The following is a 21,189-nucleotide window of genomic DNA, read 5'->3' on the forward strand; positions in this document are numbered from 1 at the left end:
TTCTCCTCCTCTCTATTGCAAAGGGACATTCTTGTATTTTGAGGTGGTGCCCGCTAGCCCTAGACTCCCCCACTATAGGAATTGTCCTCTCTGCATCCACTCTATCTAGGCCTTTCAATATTTGATAGGTTTCAATGAGATCCAACTCCAATGAGTACAGGCTCAAAGCCATCAAGCATATCTTTGGATGTTAAGCTCCCAACTGTGATCTTCTGTCAGTCATGACTCAGTGACACCCATAGTATCATACCTGGCAATTTCTAACTGTGCTACAAGGTCATATACCTTATTTCATGTGCTGTGTGCATTCAAATATAACACCTTCAGTCCTGTATTCATCACCCTTTTCAATTTTGCCTCCATGTTAGCAGATGTTAAAGTCTTATCCCTTTCTAAATATTTTGTCTTTGTAGTTATTCTGGAGACTTTCATACCCTCTCCTGCACACTCCTTCCCTTTTACTTCATCCTCATTTTCATAGCTGTGGAAATGTTGAACTTGCTATTTAATTTAAAGGCACACTTCAACACATCCCACTTACTGCATCTTTGCGTTATCATCTACCTCTGCTTCCTCACAGCCTCACTACACACTGCATCTATTCGTATACCAACTGCCCCATCTTCTGCCCTATCATTCTAGTTCCCATCCCCATGCCAAAATAATTTAAACTTTCCCTCCTACACTCTAGCTTCTATTTATTCCTCCTTTATAAGTCATTTTCAGTTGAGAGAAACACTAAATCGTTAATGAGGGAAGGGTAATGGGTAGAATTCTGTTGAAGTTTTGCCTCATTGTCATGATACTTTATGCAGTGATAGTTCAATGCTGAGGACACCGAGATCACTACCCCACTCTCCCCACGGTATATTTTTATAATGTTGTGTAATGCTAATAAGATAAAATAAAATCAATGAACATGAAGAAGACTGTTTCAGCCAAGCACCCAAACTACTTGCTGTAGAGCTTTTAATGAATTCCCTGGTGGTGTACATTGACCATGGAATCCACATATACAGTATACGCTAAAAAAGAGCATAAGGGATCTAAAATGTGACACAACAGGATTAAAAAATGTATTCATTAAGAGAGATGTAATGACACCAAGTCTTTGTGTTTATATTCAAAAGTAAAATTGGCATTGTGGATTCATGCCGCCTTGTAGAAACAACCTGACTTTCTGCTTTTGTACTTCTCTGTGGCAAATTACATAAAATAAAAGCAAAACATTAAAGTCTGAAGACAAGGAGATTGCTGATGCAGGAATCAGGAGCAACAAGGAATCTGCTGGAGGATCTCTATGGATAACATTATGACTCACCTACAGTTAATTGATTTCCATGAGCAATTTCAAATGTGAGCTGTTTTAATGTGGCAGCTAATGTATAATTAAAATCATTCATTCCAGTAATCCTTCCTTTAGGAGAAAGATTATTAATCACTATTATAAGAATTTATTAAATTTCTTAAGCTGTTGTTGTACCTCAGCAATTTACCATTGTTTAGAGTTCCCGTATATATTACCTAATGCATTTTAGACAACTTCTGACTACTTCATAAAGTACAGTGTCAATGCTGGACTGTACCATCTAATTTTGAGGGAACTACAAGTTGGAATGTTTGCATATAAAGAATACATCTTCATAGTTTGCTGTATTTTTTTCCTGAAATTCTTGTAAATATTGCAATTACTTCCAGATATTTAACAGTTTGTGTGGATTAGCACTTTAATTAATTAATATGTATATATTTTAACTGTATTCTGAAACTACACACTACTAGTAGGAAAGATCTTTTGTAATTCTACACCTAAATAAGGCCTCACCCACTAACTTGCTGGACTGCTCTAGCAGGTGCAGGAGCTGAGACTGTGAGGTAAACTATGGACAAATCAGATAGGTAGGCTTGCATACATCAGAGGAACAAGATCCTCTGAGAAATCTTTCTTTGCAAAGCTGAGTTTACTTCCTGTTGTTCAGTTGACAAGACCATTTCAATGGCACTTGACGGTAGTAATTTGAACTCTGGGATCAAAGATGTCTCAAGTTTACTCCAGAATGAATTCAATTCAAGATGGAAAGTTAGTCTTTCACTGGAATCCTTGAAAAGAGAAGAAAGTGATGAAAAAGATCATAGAAACTATAGGAATGTAGAGCAAATACATATACGGCGACCCAAGAAAAGACCTTCAATTTTTCCAGGTAGGAGGTTTGTGATGTCAAATAATTTTGAATGACTATCAAGATTTTCAATAAATGTAGATTTTTTTTAAAATGTCATTTGTATGTACAATCAAATAATGAGATGTTGGCCAGTTTAACAATGTTCTGTCTGTTTTAACAGCACAGTTTGCCACAAGTGTTTTATATACAAGCGTATTTTTTAAAAAACTGCCCATGGCAAGGGTTTGTTTATGATCAAGTGGAGCAGATGGAAAGTGACTGTAAAGCCAGCAAATAGTAATTATCTTAAGTTGGGTTTTGCATTCCTCTTCTTCAGTAGTGCCTGAAGATTGTCGATAAGCATGTTTATTTCAACCATATCATAATGTGATCTGTGAGAACATTTCTGAATTATTGCAAGGCATTACAAAATGTGAAACTGCATTAAATAATGTGTTTTCATTGCATTATTGTGTTGGGTTCTGAATTTTAAATAGTGGAATGATGTCTATGAAGTATTCACATTGAAGAAGCTGATTATTTTGAAGTATTTCTCATGGCAAGTTAATTTTTGGTTGACCATAAATGAAGACAGGATATTTGGAAAAATATATTTTTGAGATTTTGGTGAAAGATGCTATTTGAATTGTGAAATAGAACATAAGAAATAGGAGCAGGAGTAGACCATCTGGCCCATTGAGCCTGCCCCACCATTCAATAAGATCATGGCTGATCTGTCCGTAAACTCAGCTCCATCTACCTGCCTTTTCCCCATAACCCTTAATTCCCTTACTATGTAAAAACCTATCTAAATAAATATATTTAGTGAAGAAGCCTCAACTGCTTCCCTGGGCAGAGAATTCCACAGATTCACCACTCTCTGGGAAAAACAGTTTTTCCTCATCTCCGTCCTAAATCTCCTCCCCTGCATCTTGAGGCGATGCCCCCTAAATGGTATCATTTAAATGGTAATTCCCCTGTGATTATGTAAGACAACTGATCTTCCATTTCCCTTATTTTGGCGTTCCATTATATTTGTGCCTCTTCATACTTTTCTCTATGTGTTTCTTCTGTTGGAAGAATCATTCCAGAACTTTATTTTATAGGAGTGTGGTCTTAACCAGCTGTGTACCCTTCTAACATTCTGAACAGGCAAGTGGTCTTTAGAGTCAGTGAAATTTATATGGAAAATTCTTGCAATTGCCCTGCCACACTGCCCAAAATCCCCAATAGACATCATGGGGAGGAGGTGTATGACCTGCTTCTTTCAATTGCCAAACAAAAACTGGGCACTACAGATTAAATTTGTTATCTTTCTTGTTGAATGTGAAATATTTAGTATTTAGAATCTGTGTTTTGGTATTTGATAATGAACTTGATAGTGAAATGCATTACCACATAAATATGATTTTTTAAGTAGGTGGTTCTTGTGTTTTAGTGCTAGTTGACTAAAACAATCAATATTGGTAGAAACCAAACTGCAGATTGTAAAATACAGGACAAGATCAGAAGACATTTAGTTTAATCCTTAAGAACGCTATCAATTTCTGTTGCTCTAATCTCACTCACCCAGGTAAAGTAGATGTTATAGATCCTTTACTTGTGATTTTTTATTACAGTGCCAGAGACTTCATGTGTCTACTCCACAGAGAAACATTTTCAATGGAATCCACTAATTTCCTCAAATCCTTGCAACATTAGCGATGATCTATAGTCCCTTGTTTCTCTATGTTTATACTGCTTAGTTAATTTGAGCTTGTAAGCACACCATTCAGGCTGTTGTGTATATGTTATCTCAATGCACAGGTGATCCAATTAGTTTCACAAACCTGCCCTCTCCATGTTGCCTGTCATTTTATTTTTTTTTCTTTTCAATTACTTACCCAGCTTTTTTTGACCATGACAAGTAGTAGAATGACTTGACAATTTTTCCCTCATCCCTATTACTTTGTTCATTAAGATCTTTTACTACAATGCTATTTTCTTGTTTTAACCACATCCTTTGATTTCTAGCAGTTTACCAATGTCTGTTCTGAATATTTCAATGAATGAGTAAAACTTTGCTACTGTCTGGTAAAGCTACTTGAGCTGAATAGCTGACCTTCATTTTAACCCATTGTTCTAGATATCCATGTCATCACCAGACATGTATCTGTAAAACCCACTGTGAATTTTGTGTTTTAATAAGATCACCTTGAAAATGTAGATCCACATCTTACTAAACAAAATCACCATTTTAATTTTTATGTTTTTTTTCTTGTTGTATTATACTGGTTGTAGTTTCTTGGTTTATCCCACACCCTTTTTGTGAACAGTCCAAAGACAGCACCCAGATATTTGGAAAACTGTGGTCAATACCTCAGCTATTTCCATTCTTGCATCCCTCAGCATCCAAGAATGCAGCACATCTGTACTGAGTGATTTATCCACTTCAAGTATCACAGGCCTTTTCAAAGCAGAAAAAGAACAGCTTGACAAACCCAGTGTTTTGAGCATTATTTGTTGAAGGAAGGCGTTGAATTTGTTGAATGTCAGCATTCCAAGACAGGACCTTGTGTCAGGTTTTCACCCAAAGCATTGACAATTCCTTTCTCTCTACAAATACTGCTTGATCCATTGAGTTCCTTCAGATTTTCCCCAGACACAGATATAGATACAGATACAGATACAGCAACTGCAGGGTCCTGCATCTCTTGTACTTTTACTAACTTTAAAATTTTAGCACGTCCATATCTCAAGTTCTTTGTTGCAACTCCAGAACAACCTTACTTCTTGATAAATGCTTGAAGAACTCACTTCACACCTCAGTTGTGCTTTCAACTACTAAGAACAAAATTCCTTTTCCATCCCTAATAGGTCCCTCTACTCTTTGCTGCCCATTTACTCTTTATATACTCTACCTATTTCCAAGTCTTGGAATACTTTCTATATTTGTCACCAGTCACTCTTTCTTTATTTCTTTTCAAAGTATCAAGTAAATTTATTATCAAAATACAGGTATGTCACCGTATACAACTCTGAGATTTGTTTTCTTGCAGGCATACTCAGTAAATCTAGGAACTATAATAGAATCAATGCAAGACCACACCCAACATGCCAGACAAATGACCAATGTGCAAAAGAACACAAATTGTGCAAATACAAAAGAGAAATAGAAATAATAAATAGAGAAAATGAGATGAAGAATCCTTAAAAGTGTGCCCATAGGTTGTGGGAACATTTCCGTGATGGGGCAAGTGAAGTCAGATGAAATAATCCCCACTGGTTCAAAAACCCTGCTGGTTGAGGGGAAATAGCTGTTCCTGAACAGTTTCATTTCCTTTTCTGCACTCCTCTGAAAGATTTATAATCAGTCTGGTTCCTGCTGGTTCAATAATCTAACATCTATCACATGCTTTATTTTCTCTTTTATCTTACTCCTTTGGTTATTCAGGGATTTTTTATTTCTCTGTTGTCCTCTTTTTGAACGTAAGTGAATTATTTTTTCCCTGACAAATTTTGATTCCTATTAATGCTGTTATGAAATTTTCCCTCAACTGACACCTGCTTAATTCCTCCAAACCAAATTCAGAAATGCCAGAAATGTAATGGGGCTCTTTGCCCTTTATTTATATCACCTTAACCAGCAATGGGAAATCAAAGTACTCCATTATTGCCAATCTTATGTTTATGCCAGTTTCTCTACTTTCTCCACAAATTTACTCTTCTATGTATATCTTTTTAACCTGTTGACAGTTTATATAATAGTTGCAGTTGTTTAATGGTCCTTTGGTCCAACCAAATAGTTGCAGTATTTATTTGTTGTACGGTATCCTCTTCTCCAAAAACACAACATTTTTAAAATCAGTACCACTACCCACTCAGATTTTCTTCCCTTTGTTACCAGGAATATTTAACATCCAGTCATGTCCATTTTTAGCAAAGTCTCAATGATTGGTACAGCATCCAATTCCAAGTTGCTAATTGCACCTGTAACTTTTCAACTTTGTTTAGTATACTTTCTGTATTTGCAAGCATGAACTGAAAATTACTTAGTGCTATTTCCACACTCTCTCAGTAATGTTTTAAAAAGCACTAGATTTTTATTTTCTTTGTTGCCAATTTATTGCACTATGATTGCATTAAATGAGTGTCCTGGGTTTTTACGTAGTATATTTATAGGGTCATTTATCCAGTTACCAGCCACTGCTATGAGAGTCATGTGGATGAGCTCAGCTGTTAGGCTTACATATATAGAGATAACCTGATTAACATAATGTTACAATTGCTTCTTGGGCAACTAAGTGGAATTGGACAAATTGGTTATTCAGGTGCAAATCTCACATAATCTGGATATCATTTGGTCATTCATGTTGACTTCTTCCTACCCTACTAAGTTGTGATATTCTCTCCATCAGAGAGGCAGATGTATGCTTGTTTCATGCAGGTAGTTCATTCATATGCTTAAGTGCATTATCTGATGTGTATTTTGTTGCCCAATGTATTAACAATAACAACAAACCACAATTGCAGTGTTGGAGATGTCACACTGAATTTCAACACTGTCCTTCTGGACACTGATTGAATTTCCAGCTTTAGGTAATTTTTTTTGTGTCAGAACTCGCCATTTCTACTAATTGCCATTTTAGCTTGCTTTTTCTTATTCTATTCATATCGTCGAGCTCCCTGGGTTTGTTCCATACCTTGCTATTAACCACACACTGACAAGCAAGTCATTTAGCTGGAGAATTCAATATTGAGTCAGAAAATAGCAACATGCCCAGACAGAAGATGAAATGGTGTTCCTTGAGCTTGTGTTGGGCTTCAATGTAGTAGTACATTTATGTACTATTACATTGCAATAGGCTGCACACACATTGTGAGAGTGGGAGTGGGATGGGGACTATAGTTGGTGACCAGAAGCTCAGTTTTATTCTTGTGGACTAAACACACAGGGCACTCAGTCTGTGGTTGATTTCTCCAAATGGCTGCTGCAATACCATCTTAAAATTCACAAATTAAACTGCTGTTGCTGGACAAATCACAGGTGCCAATGATTCACCATACTGGAGTGAGTTAGGGCACCTGGTTGAGTAACTAAATTTATTATTGAAGGTTGGTATATGGTGACATATATAAACTGACATTCATTTTCTTGCGGGCAATCACAGGAAGCATAATAGAATCAATGAAAGACTGCACCCAACAGGACTTGCAACAACCAATATGCAAAAAACCCACCAAACTATGCAAATATAAAAAGACAAAAAAATAGTAATAATAAATAAATATGGAGAATGTGAGAGAAGAGTCCTTGAATGTGAGTCAGTCCAGTTCAGTGGGAACAGTTCAGTGATGGGGCAAGTGAAGTTATCCTTCTAGTTCAAGAGCCTGATGATTGAGGGGTAACAACCTTTCCTGAACCTGGTGGTGCAGGTCCTGAGGCTCCTGTACCACCTTCCCGATGGCAGCAGCAGGAAGAGAGCATGACCTGGACAGTGGGGTCCTTGATAATAGATGTTGCCTTCCTGCAACAGCGCTCCAATTAGATGTGCTCAGTGGTGGAGAGGGCTTTACCCATGATGGACTAGGTTGTATCCAGTACATTTTGCAGACTGTTGTGGTGCTGCAACAAACTCTTGCTTAATGTCAGTGAAACAAAAGAGCTGATTATTGACTTCAGGAAGGGGAAGGAGGGTGAGCATATACAGTGCCTGTCTACATCCGGGGATCAGAAGTGGAGAGAGTTAGCAGCTTTAAGTTACTGGGCATTTATTTATTTAGTGATACAGCTCAGAATGGGCCCTTGTGGCTCTTCAAGCCACACTACCCCAGCAACCCTCAACAACCCTATTAGCCCTAATCTAATCTCTACACCATTTACAGCCTACCTGTCCTTGGACTGTGGGAGGATACAGGAAGACCCAGAGAAAACCCCCACATTCCACAGGGAGGGCATACAGAGACTCCTTACAGAATGGCACCAAGAATTGAACTCCAAGTCCACAACTCCCCAATCTGTAAGAGTGCTGTGTTAGCTGGTACTCTATTGTAGCGTCTTAACATAATGGCATGGCTCAAAGGGCTGGAAGGGCCTATTCTGGGCTGCATCTCAATCAATAAGTAAATATAATGAAGAATGTAAGAAGCACAGAAAGTAGCAGACTCTGCCCAATGCATCATGAGTACATCCTTCCCCACCATTGGTAGTATCTACAGGAGGCTGCTGCCTCAAGCTAACGTATCATCAAAGATCCCCACTGTACCATCTTTTCTCAGCTTCCATCAGACAGCAGATACAACGGGCCAGAAAGGCCTATTCCATGCTGTGTCACTAAATATGTAAATTCCCAGTAACCTAAAACTGTTGACTCTCTCCACTTCTGATCTCCTAAGGTAGACAGGTGCCTGAAGTTCCATACTGCCAGGTTCAAAAACAGTTACTTCCTTTCAACCATTTAGTTCTCAAACCAAATGGCAAAATCCTAATCACTACAGCTTGGGAACTCTGTTACAACTGTTAGTTTTTCTTTTTGTTCTAATTGTATTCTTTCCTGTAAAAATTGTCTATGATTAATGTTCATGATTTTCTTGTGAATGCTGCTTATATGGTGCTATGTACCAGAGATGCTGCTGCAAGTGTGCTTTTCAATACACTCTGCATACATACTGTATACTTGTGCATATGACGATAAACTCAACTTTGACTTTGGCTATGTAGTAATGACCATACTGTGAACACCAAATGCATTACATTAGTGAACTGTTGTTGTATTACCTAGATTAAGTAACAGGAAAGTGTGGAGAGAAGAGCTGAAAGCATAGATATTCCACCTCCTATGATTATCCCTCTTGAGTAATATTTATTTTGTCTTTGTGATACCACTATCTCAGATAATACTTGGAAGTCTGAGGCTTAATGATAAATGGTATTCTCCTAACATGCCATTTGCAGACTAGCATTTCCATGACTACTTTTTTTTCCCTCTCATCTTTGTAATTGGGTTTAAAAACCTGCAGTCAGAAAAGTAAAAGCAATAGAGTACTTTTAGATAAAATTATTATTTAAGTAAGGGCCACAGAGGCAATGCTCATTGGATACCAATATTACTGTTGAGTCTTTATCATGATGCTCAGCTGTTCCACTGCCCATTTGATTTGGATCCTGTCCTCCATCCTAGTCAGGATCTAAAACTAATGGTCCCTCGACTCTGTTTTGACATCGCTGCAATTATGACAAGATGGAAGCTGTATTAGTTGTGTATGAGTGTGATAAGGGAGTGTTGGAATTTGATTCATGTTTCCTTGAGAGATCATGCCTCTCCCTTCCTGCTAGCTCAATCAAATTATAAACTTGAAGGCCACCTTTTCCTTGGCATATTGAATCATGCCCCATTTGTGAATTTAATCTTCTAGAATCTTGAGATTATCATCAGTAAACCAGGAACCATGCTCCTTGTCTTCTCCCATTTGTCTCCTGCTGTTTCTTCAGCCACATAGCTTACAGTAAGGTGGTATAATTGATGCACTATCAATAACTCCAAAAGACCGGAAATAGAGTAAATACTGAAAGGCTTTTATTAGCAGTAAAACAGACCACGTCCATGCCGGATGACTGCCCTGGACTGTGGGAGGAGCAGTGACACAATCACCTTTATACAGGGGTCTGTGGGAGGAGCCACAGGAGCAGTCAGCAGAGGGGCATGTCCAGACAGATATACATGGTTTACCACAATGATACAGTTTAAAATGTCCCTTTCAAAGGCAGACTTCTGTGAGCTGGATGTGCAGATAATGCCCAGCAGCAGAATTAAAGTAATTTGGTAATGATAATCTTGAGGGCTGTTTCCCTTATTAGGGAACACTGCCTTGTGAAAATGAGTCTGTGCTGTTGCATCAGACTTACATTTGAAAAACTTGACCTTAATACTGCAGTATGAAATGACACTGTAAACCACATGGCACTGATTTCATGCTTGTCATAATGATCAAATTAATTTGGAGGGTTAAAATGTTTTAACGATTTTTTAAAAAGCCAAAGAAATCTCCATAAGACTTGGAATGTTAAACCAAGACTGTATATGTATAGTAACATTTAAGATTCTAGAGATTACAAAGATTACCTCTGTCCAAAACTGTTTATTCCTCTCCATAAATGCTGCCAGACCTGCCTAGTTCCTCCAGCACTTAGCGTGTGTTGCTCTGGATTTCCAGCAACTGCAGAATCTCTTATGATTACAGGAAAGAAGATGAAGGCGATGCATTTCACATTCTCTCTGTCTCTGTGGATTTTGATAAAGTCCCATATGACTAATTCAGAAACCTAAAAGTATGCAAAGGTCAGTGGCAAATAAGAGGAAAGTGGTAAGTTGGGTCCAAAATGGACTCCATGGCAAAAAACAATGGTGTTTTAATAATCTTGCTTAGTGCTGGATTCTTTGCTTTACATTTACTTGCAACGATTGAAACTCAAATGTAGCAGCCACAAGGAGGAAGTTTCCAAGTAAAAAGAGAACTGCTAACATGGTTGATGACCTGGAAAATAGTCTTTTTTTTCCAATGCGAAATAAGTAACATTAGAAAAGGAGATAATTTAAAGGTGATTAGTGAGGTAAATTTTTTTACACTGTGTAGTAGATGCCCAGAATCTGCTCCTTGGAAACAGATATGATGGGAGCATTTAAGAGACGTTTAGACAGGCACATAAACCAACAGGGATATAGGCCAAGTACAAGCAGATGTGATTGACAGCACAGTAGCAGGTTAGCACAGTGCTTTACCGCACCAGCTGCAGAATCAGAGTTTCATTCCTGCTGCTGTCTGTGGAGTTTGTGTGTTCTCCCCATAATGGTGTTGGTTTCTTTGGAATGTGCTGGTTTCCCCACACTTTCCAAAGGCAGATCCAGGTTAGCAAGTTTGTGCATGCCATGTAGGCCCTGGAAGTGTAGCACACTCCTCGCTGATTTATTTAATTATTATTTATTTTGAGATACCATTCAGAACAGGCCTTTCTGGCCCACTGAACTGCATCGCCCAGCAACCAACCTATTTAACCCTAGCCTAATCACAGGACAACTTCCAATGACCAATTAACATACTAATCTGTACATCTTTGGACTGTAGGAGGAAACCAGAGCACATGGAGGAAACTCACTGATGCACCATCAATAACTCACTCTGAGACGTAAGAAGCGAGGTATCAGCTTTTATTGACTGGAAGAATGAACAACACTACATCCTGGGGAATGAGTAACAGGACTCAGTCGCCTTTATACAGGGGTCTGTGGGAGGAGCCACAGGAGCAGTCAGCAGGGGTCTGTGGGAGGAGCCACAGGAGCAGTCCAGACAGGTATATGTAGTTCACCACACTCACACAATCACAGAAGGCATACAAACTCATTTTAGGTGGTGCTGGAACACCCCATGCTGTAATAGCATCATGCTACAAGGCATTTCACTGTATATTTCGATGTACATGTAACAAAGTCTTTAGTTTAAATTGGCATCATAGTCTGAATTATATATATATATCTAGATAGATAGATAAATATATAGTGAGCCTGCCTGTATTGTTTTCATGTCATGGGACCCTTGATATCCACCTGGAATGACAGATGGAAACAGTGGCTTGTTGACTTGTCTCCTGCTATAGTGTACAGTACTAGCATCCTGACATGTTCCCTGTTCTGCTGTGCCATATAAAGTATGATCTACTATAACTGAAATACTTCTGAAGGATTTTCATAGCAATCTTATATCAATGTGATGCTAAATCTTAGCATTTGGGAATTCACAACATTAATCTATTATGACGAAACTACATGGCAAAAAATTGACCATCTAACTAAAAAATGGGTTTCTTTGCAAAATAGGCACACTGCAAATTAAGCTGCTGCTGAATGTGCATTCCATCAAGGAAAGCTTCCAACAGAAACAGAGCTTCAATTCAACATGTTGACAGTCCATTTCCCTACATAGAAGCTGCCTGACTCGTTCCATCCATTCCTCCAGCACATTGTGTATAGCTATAAAATATGCTCAACACTTAAACTGCTATTAATGCATTGTTTGGTCTCTACTTTAATAGTCTTAGGTGCACGTTAGTGGATAACAGATTAAGTTTTATGAATAGTCGTATTTACCTCCTTGTATAAAATGTACAATGGTTTCAAGAAGTCAACTGCACATTTAATTATTGTGCATAATCATTTAGTGTACGATCAAGGCAAAGTACATACTGCAATTCCAGTTTAGCAATTTCTGGGTCATCTAATCCCCACTGATTCCTCCCAAATATTTTTAACTACAAAGAATTACTAAGGCTAGTTCCCTATATATTTGTACCATGTTATTCTGTATAGCAATTTGTTAACGCAACTATTGTGCCTGGTGTCCCCTACTGAAATTGTTTTCACTTTATTGATTTCACTTATAGGCATTTCTTAACTTCCATATTCTTTCTGTTCATCATTTATTTATTATTATACTTAATTCAAGTATTTAGATTATGATCTACTGAAAGTGAAAGTTGTTGTGAGACAACAAATGTATCTAAGTGTTGGATTATTGCTAATGTTCCATGTTTTCATTACCAGGATAAACTGAAAGGAGTCCATGCATTCACTCTCAAGGTGCAGAGATTAAGCCATTCATAGCATCTGGTATTCTTTGTAAAATTGGTAATAGCAGGACATTCTCAAGATATGTAAAATCATGACACCAGTATCTGACAAGGTTGATATTTGGCCCATGTGTTTTAAACTATAAAATCTTGGGGAGTGACCTTTTATTCAAGGCTAGTTTTGAAACTGCTAACTGTGTTGTTCTCACAGCAACTTCAAAAGCAAGCAAAGGTAATTTAACTGTGGTATTGAGAATTGGAGCATCAGTTGCTGCAGCTATTGTCATTTATCTTGTCAAGTAATGTGTCTTCAGCAGTTTCAGATGCCACTGCTGTATAATGGTTACAGAGTCATGTACAGATATTTAAAATAACAAGGTAACTTTCCATCCAGTTGCACTTGAAATAAGCTGAACTGAGAGACAGATGTATTTAGTGGTTGAATTTTTGACCAGTTTTGCAATGGATATATTTGTCAGCTACTTTTAAAAAAAACTGGACACTTGCATATTGTATTTTAAGCATCCTTAAATCCTGTAAGTGTAGAATATAGGAAATATAAATATGTCATTTCTGCATGACTTATTTGACTAAGTATCTATATTTGTCGATATAGATTTAGTGGCTATATTATTAGGCAAATTAATAATTTGCAAATTATTAATGCAAATATCTAATCAGCCAATCATGTGGCAGCAACTCGATGCATAAGAGTATGCAGACCTGGTTAAGAAGTTCGGTTGTTGCTCAAACCAACTGCGGAATTGGAAGAAATGGGATCAAAGTAACTCAGGTTCAATCCTAATCTTGGATGTCTGTGTGGAATTTACACACTCCCCTGTGATTGCATAAATTACACCTGGACACTCCCGATTTTTCCCCACATGTTAAATGCAAGATGGCAGCTCTGATGCCTTCTGGTAATACCATCAAGCTTAGCATGATGCTAAGTTAGCAAGTTAGCAAGCTTAACTGAAAGTGCATGTGCCTTTCAGTTTTTATATAGAATGGATGTTAATGGTCTTCAGGACAAAACAGCATCGCTGAAACTGAGATCAAGATTAAAAGTATGTCTGCTCAATAAGACAATAAGATATAGGAGCAGAAGTAGGCCATTCAGCCCATTGAGTCTGCTCTGCCATTCAATCATGAGCTGATCCAATTCTCCCAGTTATCCCCACTCCCTTGCTTTCACACCATACCCTTTGATGCCCTGGCTAATCAAGAATCTATCTATTTCTGCCTTAAATACACCCAATGACGGCCTCCACAGCCACTTGTGGCAACAAATTCCACAGATTTACCACCCTCTGACTAAAGTAATTTCTCCGCATCTCAGTTCTAAAAGGACGTCCTTTAATCCTGAAGTTGTGCTCTCTTGACCTAGAATCCCCTACCATGGGAAATAACTTTGCCATATCTAATCTGTTCAGGCTTTCTAACATTTAGAATGTTTCTATGAGATCCCTCCTCATTTTCCTGAACTCCAGGGAATTCAGTCCAAGAACTGCCAGACATTCCTCATATGGTAACCCTTTCATTCCTGGAATCATTCTCGTGAATCTTCTCTGAACCCTCTCCAATGTCAATATATCTTTTCCAAAATAAGGAGCCCAAAACTGCACACAACACTCCAAGTGTGGTCTCACAAGTGTCTTATAGAGCCTCAACATCACGTCCCTGCTTTTGTATTCTATATCTCTAGAAATGAATGCCAACATTGCAATCGCCTTCTTCACAAATGACTCAACCTGGAGGTTTACCTTGAGGATATCTTGCACAAAGACTCCCAAGTCCCTTTGCATCTCTGCATTTTGAATTCTCTCCCCATCTAAATAATAGTTTGCCCATTTATTTCTTCCACCAAAGTAGGTGACCATACACTTTCCAACATTGTATTTCATTTGCCATTTCTTTGCCCATTCCCCTAAACTATCTAAGTCTCTTTGCAGGCTCTCTGTTTCCTCAACACTACCCGTTCTTCCATCTATCTTTGTATCATCAGCAAATTTAGCCATAAATCCATTAATACTGTAGTCCAAATCATTGACATACATTGTAAAAAGCAGCAGTCCCAACACCAACCCCTGTGGAACTCCACTAGTAACTGGCAGCCAGTCAGAGTAGGATCCCTTTATTCCCACTCTCTGTGGGAATGCCGACCACCCATGCTAGTAACTTCCCTGTAATTCTATGAGCTCTTATCTTACTAAGCAGCCCCATGTGCAGCACCTTGTCAAAGGCCTTCTGACGTCTACTGCATCTCCTTTATCTACCCTGCTTGTAATTTCCTCAAAGAATTGCAGTAGGTTTTTCAGGCAGGATTTTCCTTTCAGAAAACAATGCTGGTTTTGGCCTATCTTGTCATTTGCCTCCAGGTATTCCGTAATCTCATCCCTAACAATTGATTCCAACAACTTTCCAACCACGGATGTCAGGCTAACAGGTCAATAGTTTCCTTTCTGCTGCCTCCCACCCTTCCTAAATAGCAGAGTAACATTTACAATTTTCCAGTCATCTGGTACAATGCCAGAATTTATTGATTCTTGAAAGATCATCGTCAATGCCTCCGCCATCTCTCTAGCTATTTCCTTCCGAACTCGAGGGTGCATTCCATCATGTCCAGGAGATTTATCCACCCTCAGACCATTAAGCTTCCTGAGCACCTTCTCAGTCATAATTTTTACTGAACAAACTTCACTTCCCTGACATTCTTGAATGTCCAGTATACCTCAGACATCTTCTACTGTGAAGACTGATGCAAAATACACATTCAGTTCCTCTGCCATCTCTGCATCTCTCATTACAATATCTCCAGCGTCATTTTGTATTGGTCCTATATCTACCCTCGATTTTGCTTTACCCTTTATAATACTTAAAAAAGCTTTTAGTATCTTCTTTGATATTAGTCACCAGCTTCCTCTCATAATTCATCTTTTCCATCTGAATGACCTTCTTAGTTTCCTTCTCCACATTTTTAAAAGCTCCCCAATCCTCAATAGCTCTGGCTTCCTTGTATGCACTCTCTTTTGCTTTTACTTTGACTCTGACTTCACTTTTCAGCCACAGTAGTGTCCTTCTTCCCTTTGAAAATTTCTTCTTATTTGGAATATATCTGACTTGCACTTCCCTCATTTTTTGCAGAAACTCCAGCCATTGCTGCTCTGCTGTCTTTCCTGCAAATGTCCCTTTCCAGTCGAATTTGGCCAGTTCCCCTCTCATGCCATTGTAATTTCCTTTATTCCACTGAAATACCAACACATTGGATTTTATTTTTTTCCCTCTCAAATTTCAATGTGAACTCGATCATATTGTGATCACTGTTCCCTAAAGGTTCCTTAGCCTTAAGCTCTCTTACCACCTCCGAATCATTGCACAACATCCAATCCAGCACAGCCGATCCCCTAGTGGGCTCAACAACAAGCTGTTCTGAAAAGCCATCCCTTAGACATTCTACAAATTCTCTCTCTTGAGGTCCAGTACTGACCTGGTTTTCCCAATCAATTTCCATGTTAAAATCCCCAAAGTTTATCATGACATTGCCTTTCTGACACGCTTTTTCTATTTCCTGTTGTAATTTGTAATCCACATCCCGGCTGCTGTGTGGAGGTCTGTATACAACTGCCATTAGGGTCCTTTTATCCTTGCCATTTCTTAACTCAACCCATAGAGACTCTACCCAGGGGTGTCAAACTCATTTTAGGTCACGGGCCGGATTGAGCAAAATGCAGCTTCATGCGGGCCGGATCAGTCGGACGCGTGCGAATGCAGCTTTCGTTGCCTCCGTTTTTTCAGCCTGCTCTCATGTGTCTCAGTCTCTGCTATAACTACAAAGTGTTTCACTTTACAAATTCCATTTCTTATGAAGAAGACTGCCGAATAAACACTAAAAACCCTGAAAACCTGGTACCTGAATAAACTCAGCATTAGCCATATCATATGCCATAGGCGCTTCGATTACTGGGGCCAGCTTTAATAGTAATTAGATATTATCTCGCGGGCCAAAGATAATTCCACCGCGGGCTGGATTTGGCCCGCGGGCCTTGAGTTTGACATATATGCTCTATACCTTCCAATCCTATGTCATCTCTTTACAATTATTTAATATTATTTCTTATACACAGAGCCACACCACCCCTCTGCCTACTAACCTATCTTTCCGATTCACCCTATATCCTTGGAAATTAAGCTCCCAATGGCAGCCAACCTTTAGCCAAGTTTCAGAGATGGCCACAATGTCATATTTGCCAATCTGTACCTGAATTTCAAGATCACCCATTTCATTCCTAATGCTGCGTGCATTCAAATACACTCTCAGTCCAGTATTTGTTGCTTTCTGGTTTAACTGCACCATGTCTCTATTGCCCTGTAACTCACACCACTGGCTTTGATTAAGCCTCATTTCCTGTCTGTTCTTTCTATAATCTTTGTTGCATGCTATCTTTGATTTATTTCCATTTTCCCCTTCCTCAGCCCTATCACTCCAGTTCCCATCCCCCTGTCAAATTAGTTTAAACCCTTCCTAACGGCTCTATTAAATATGCCTGCTAGGATATTGGACCCCTTTGGGTTCAGGTGTAACCCGTCCTGTTTGTACAGGTCGTACCGCCCCAAGAAGAGGCCCCAATGATCCAGGAGTCTGAATCCCTGCCCCCTACACCAGTTTCTCAGCCACACATTAATACGCCTGATCATGCTATTCTTGCACTCACTAGCACATGACACAGGCAACAATCCTGAGATTACTACCCTAGAGGTCCTGCCTTTCAGCTTCCTATCTAACTGCCTGAATTCTCTCTTCAAGACCTCCTCCCTTTTTCTACCTACGTCATTGGTACCAACATGTACCAAGACTTCTGGCTGTTCACCCTCTCCCTTCAGAATACTCTGCACCCGATCTGAGACATCCCGTACCCTGGCACCTGGGAGGCAACACACCATGCAGGTATCTCTATCAGGCTGACAGAACCTCCTGTCTGTTCCCCTCACTATGTAATCCCCTATGACTATCGCATTCCTCATTTTCTTCTCTCCCTTCTGCACCACAGAATGAGGCTCAGTGCCAGAGACCCAATCGTCGTGGTCATCCTCTATCAGGTCATCCCCCTCAACTGCATCCAAAACGAGATAATGATTACTCAGGGGGATGGCCACAGTGGTGCTCTCTACTATCTGAGTTCTCTCCCACGCTTCCCTGACCGTCACCCACGGTATCTAACTCCTGCATTCTCGGGGTGACTAACTCCTTGTAGCTCCTCTTTATCTCCTGTTCACTCTCCCTAATAAGCTGTAGGTCATTGAGCTGCAGCTCCAGATTCCTAACATGGTATTTCAGGAGCTGCATCGCGGTGCACCTGGCGCAGATGTGGCCATCTGGGAGACTGGAAGATTCCCAGGATTCCCACTGTGGTAAACCATGTGTATCTGTATGGACACACCCCTCTGCTGACTGGTCCTGTGGCTCCTCCCACAGACCCCTGGATAAAGGTGATTGTGTCACTGCTCCTCCCACAGTCATCCAGCATGGACGTGCTCCGTTTTACTGCTAATTAAAGCCTTTCACTATTTACTCTACTTCCAGTCCTTTGGAGTTATTGATAGTGCATCACCCACATCCGTCACCCAGAGCAAAATACTAACCCTACCGATATGCTCACTATTCCTCAAGAAAAACTGAAAACTAAGTCCACTTACCCACTTACCTCATCGAAGCCCACTTTCACTGAAACCTGAATGAGCAAAAGCCTGTCGCTTCTACTCTCACCGCTGACCTACTCCCGACAATGGCTGCTCCACTTAGCCCTTCTGTACTTTTATTTAGTTCATCGAGCTCAGTTGCCACCACTGATCGGCCACGCACAATGGACTAATGCCTGCATTAAGAAGCCATGCGAGAGCATTAGAAAGCAATTTTATTAATAGAGACAAGTTCAGTTCCTTATGCTACTTTGGCAGGTGTCCAAGGACTACACAAGACAGAAGATGTTTAATTTTAGAGGGAGATAAGGAAATTACTGAATTACAGCATATCAGGACTATGTACATCTACAAATTTAGAACCAGAAATGAAAAAAATGAATGAGACCATTATATTGTTATATTAGAAGATCCTGAGCTATGTTCCTTCTAAGCTGTGCACGTGTGCACATGCACACATGTTTTTCAACCAGTGCACGAAGGAAATTAATGTGCACACAAAAGGTTAGTTACCTAAAATAATGTAGTAATTAATAATTATACTTATTGAAAATAATCTTTTAGCTAAATGTTTCTGTTAACTAGTTAGTTGGTTTTTCAAATACCACAATGCACGTCACTGATTTACGTCGCCTCACCTTTCCTGTTCCGGTTTGTACAGCTGCCTCATGGCGGCAGCCATCTTTGGCGGACAGTGTTCGTAACATAAAGTTTACAAAGATCTGTTTCAAATCCTGTAGATAGCTTACTAAGTTTTATTGAAAAAAAAAATTGATTCACTATGTCGAATTCAAAAGAAGCGAAGGGCATGAAGCGCCAAAGAACTGTAAATTTGTTTAAAGTTGAGTGGCTTAACAAAATAGTAGAAACTGCTACACCGAAAGCAACATGAGATCATGAATGTTCAGCTACGAGAAATATTTATATAAGATTTGGAAACTGGAGTTATCTGTTTGTATTGTTGTGATGCGAAAGTTGCTGGAGAATTTGCTAGTGGGATGATATTTGGAAACGACTTTTTGAAGTGTCATTTGGCAAGTAACTTTGCTCAAATGGTGGCATTTGTACTTCAAAGTGAACAGTTTTGTGACCTTGCACAGTTGATGGGGGAACCTTTCTTGCACTAGTGGGGACTGTGAGCAAGGTTTTGAGCAAGGTTAACTCAAAAACAAGCTGAGAAACTGTTTAGGTGAATGTCATTTGGATATGTTAATGAGAATCAAAAGCTATCAGTTGGATGGAAGTTCTATTAGTCTAGATAGAGTTTACAAAGAATGGGTGAATGCTAAAGACAGGCCAGAGAAAAATTAACAGTGACTTAAATATGTATGTTATTTTCTTGTTAATTCTGCGCAGTTTTATGTCAAATATTTTGTAAACCTACATGAACTGTGCCACGTGTGCATTCAGTGTGTGCATACTTTTGTCACAGGAAAAAAATTTGCACGACGTAAGATTTTTGCGCACACTGACTACTAAAAATTAGAGGGAACATTGATCCTGACTCATCATTGTAATCTTTGTGCTTTTCTGAAATGAATGCTCTTTGACAAGTGTGGGAGTGATTTAACAGATCAGTAAGAGCTACTAAACACTCAAGATTTAACATTTGAGCATGCATGATAATTGCCACTTAAGGACAACAGATTCCAAAAATGCTGAGGAATTTTAGCTGTTGCGTAATTATGCTGCATAGGCAAATGGCAGTAAAAAGCTTGGCAAATCTGGTACTGATCCAAACTCTCCTGAGTAAGTTTGGCACAAAACTTAAGACTGATAGGAAACCAGATGTTGTTGAAATGAAGATCATCCACCACAAGTATGCCAATTAAAAGCAGTAACATGCTTCAATTGCGCAAAGGGAACATACATAGTCTCAATGGTAATACTTAAACCAAGATTGCAAGCCTAAAATGATCAGCCAAATAGGTACTTAATATATGACAATGTAAATAACACAAGTGAGATAGGAGAGCTTTGAAGCTGATGAGCAGCTTGAAGCATGAAGTTTTAACAGCATACAGTACATACCATCATTGGCTATAATAAAATGCAGCAATTTTAAAATTAAAGTGCAAGGTAATATTAGTGTATTGATATGTATACTGATACTGTACCGTGGCCAGTTGCTCAGTTATGAACTGAGATATGTGCATCAAGAAGTTCAGTCATGTCTGAGTAATTTAAAGCATGATGAGGTTAGATATTAAGAGTAGTTTCTTATAATAGTCACTAAGTAAGGCTATCTGTTGGAGTAGATGATGGAATAAATGGATCAATACAAAAGATTAGCAAAATGAGTTACAAATGAACAGAAATGATCATGTCGAAACTATGTTTACATAGCTTCTACAATATTCATTTATAGTAAATTCAATGATTCATGTATTGGCATTTAGGGACATTAAAACCACATACATTAAGCCAAATGCAACACATACATGTCAAAATCGTATAGCATCATTGTGCTTCATGTATTGTTGTGATATTCAAAGTAGGCAATCCCATTTGATTTTGGAGGGACTTGTAAGGTAATCCTTAATTACACAATGCAGAAGCAGTATGCTGAGTTGACAAGTGTTAAAGAATTTGCCAAGTTATACCTATAACATACATGTGCAGAATTATATTTGCATTTATCAAATTGGACAATAACCAGAAAGGACCTATTATCCTTGTATCATACACACTACAAAGAGTGAGAAGAGTTATGCTCAAATAGGAAAAGAA

At 38.9% G+C, this 21,189-nt stretch overlaps 1 protein-coding gene and 1 long non-coding RNA gene across 3 annotated transcripts in view; one reads left to right on the forward strand and one right to left on the reverse strand.

Moving 5' to 3' along the window:
• LOC140726893 (uncharacterized) overlaps nucleotides 1–21,189 on the reverse strand; it is a 116,440-nt gene that overhangs the window by 50,620 nt on the left and 44,631 nt on the right. The gene's annotated exons all lie outside the window — the stretch shown is intronic.
• Nucleotides 1,960–21,189, forward strand: part of LOC140726890 (protein furry homolog) — a 270,433-nt gene continuing 251,203 nt past the window's right edge. For both annotated transcript variants that reach the window (XM_073043854.1, XM_073043855.1), the window contains exon 1: nucleotides 1,960–2,201. In XM_073043854.1, coding sequence (XP_072899955.1) covers nucleotides 1,997–2,201 — 205 coding nt within the window. In that variant the 5' untranslated portion in view covers nucleotides 1,960–1,996. The remainder of the gene's footprint in view (nucleotides 2,202–21,189) is intronic.

The sequence above is a fragment of the Hemitrygon akajei genome, chromosome 4 (assembly GCF_048418815.1).
Source record: "Hemitrygon akajei chromosome 4, sHemAka1.3, whole genome shotgun sequence".
Lineage (NCBI taxonomy): Eukaryota > Metazoa > Chordata > Chondrichthyes > Myliobatiformes > Dasyatidae > Hemitrygon > Hemitrygon akajei.